Source organism: Nicotiana attenuata, unplaced genomic scaffold (genome assembly GCF_001879085.1).
Source record: "Nicotiana attenuata strain UT unplaced genomic scaffold, NIATTr2, whole genome shotgun sequence".
NCBI classification, from domain to species: Eukaryota; Viridiplantae; Streptophyta; class Magnoliopsida; order Solanales; family Solanaceae; genus Nicotiana; species Nicotiana attenuata.
The window spans coordinates 386553-388437 of NW_017670869.1; the positions used below are offsets into that span (position 1 = coordinate 386553).

Sequence of the window (1885 nt, forward strand, 5' to 3'; positions counted from 1 at the left end):
AATTGTTCGAGTCACACGGTTTGAATCACTTTATTATTGTTTGCTTTATTTATAATCCAATCTATCGTTTTGTGTCAAATTAATCTACGTATCCTTAAAACCACTTATCAATTAAATTGTTATCCGATTATGAGGGTAAACAAATATCACAAGAAGTACTAATTTAAAACAGCACCCGTCCACAAACAAAATCCATCAAAATACTGAGTCAACACATACAACTCTTATTTATGAAGTAATGATCATAGCACTTGACATATACACTAAATCTTATAGTAGTAACTAGTAGGGAAAACAAAGAGTAATCGAGATTACTGAGTTCGGATTCGTCAAACAAATTGATTCAGGATTCAGCGCCTCTCCGCTTTGCCGTTGTAATTCTTAGATTCCATCGAATCCAGTGCTCGTCGCTGATGTACGATATTGCAGAAATTTACAGAGAGATCAGAGTAAAGGCAGGAAATTTTGGAGATATTATGATTAATATCTCGAATAAGAGCTACGTTCTTCACCAGATTATATGGAAGCATCGATTGATGATTTTCGTTCACCTGTTGAATAAGAATTCGATTCCGATCTAGAACAGATTGAACCTCTCGGAAACACTTGGAAAGTGTTTCCCAAGCCTCCGTGTCATACTCTTGCTCTTTTACGTCGTTAAATTCGTCGACATTTAATCGGTGCTTACTGATGTCGGAAAGCTTCGTTAGGGTTTGGGAGGTAGCGTCCATGACCGCTGAGGACGATTCAGATGTGTCGTCAATCGTAATCTGTGCCTTCTACTCTCCCCCCGGGTTCTTTTAGGAGCGAAATGTCGTATTCTAGACTCTAGTACTACATTTGTCTCATCTTATGTGAATATTTCGGTTGAATTAAATTTTGGACACATAAACGAGATTCAATCAAATTTCAATAGTATAAACGGAGAAGGGTCAAAAATGTCCCTAAATTATTGAAAAGGGTTTAAAATTATTCTTCATTTATTTAATGGGCTAAAAATAACCCTCTATCCACCATTTTGGTTCACTTATGCCCTTTGACCTAACTCAATACTGAATTTAAAAAATAATTAACTAAATTCCACTGGCAACTTCTTATTGGTCGAAACTAAAACATCTAACCTATTAGAAAGACCCACCCATATCTACCCGTTTTTCAGACTAACCCGTCTCAAACACTAACCTGACCCGAATAAAAAGTTCAAAGAAAAAAGATGTCTCACTTCCATCTAACCCATGGATTTGCATGTGTTCACTTCTTGATTAATCTCATGACTCATGTATAGCATTATCATCGAATAAAGGTTCATGGACAAATTAAACAAACAAGAAAAGCCTAGCATGAATGAGCCAATGATTTTCTTGGCAATAATGTGGGACGGAAAACTAGGGGTAGTCCAATGGTTTATGATATCTTCCAAACAATCACTTTGAGATCTATGTGAAAATGATTAAATTAAAATTATTTTGAATATAATGCAGTTTGTGTCTATCATGTAAATTGAACTGGATGCAATAACAAGTGAAAGAAAATCACGTAGTAAATTTGCGTCTATATTTCGCTGCAACTTCCACGGAGCTTTTGTTCCATGGAGATTGATAGAAGTGGGGCCTCTTTTTTTTTTTTTTAGTTGAACTTTTTATTCGGGTCGGGTTAGTGTTTGAAGCGGGTTACTATAAAAAACAGGTAGATATGGGTGAGTCTTTCTAATGGGTTAGATGTTTTAATTTTAGCCAATAAAAAGTTGCCACGTGAAATTTAAATGATAATTATTTTTAATTTAGCATTGATCTAACGGTCAAAGGGTATAAGTGCACCAAAAAGGTAGATGGAGATGTATTTTTAGCCCAATATATGGATGAAGGGTATTTTAAATTTTTCAATA

At 35.0% G+C, this 1885-nt stretch overlaps 1 protein-coding gene across 1 annotated transcript; it reads right to left on the minus strand.

Annotated features, from left to right (window-relative positions):
• Nucleotides 1-350: 350 nt before the first annotated feature.
• On the minus strand, nt 351-731 carry LOC109244062 (protein EARLY FLOWERING 4-like). Its single transcript, XM_019411091.1, has one exon. It carries the CDS (start codon nt 729-731, stop codon nt 351-353), a length of 381 nt encoding a protein of 126 aa, XP_019266636.1.
• Nucleotides 732-1885: the final 1154 nt, after the last annotated feature.

Excerpts from the sequence above, each read along its gene's own strand:
- LOC109244062 (XM_019411091.1), bottom strand. The coding sequence starts at position 731 with ATGGACGCTACCTCCCAAACCCTAACGAAGCTTTCCGACATCAGTAAG.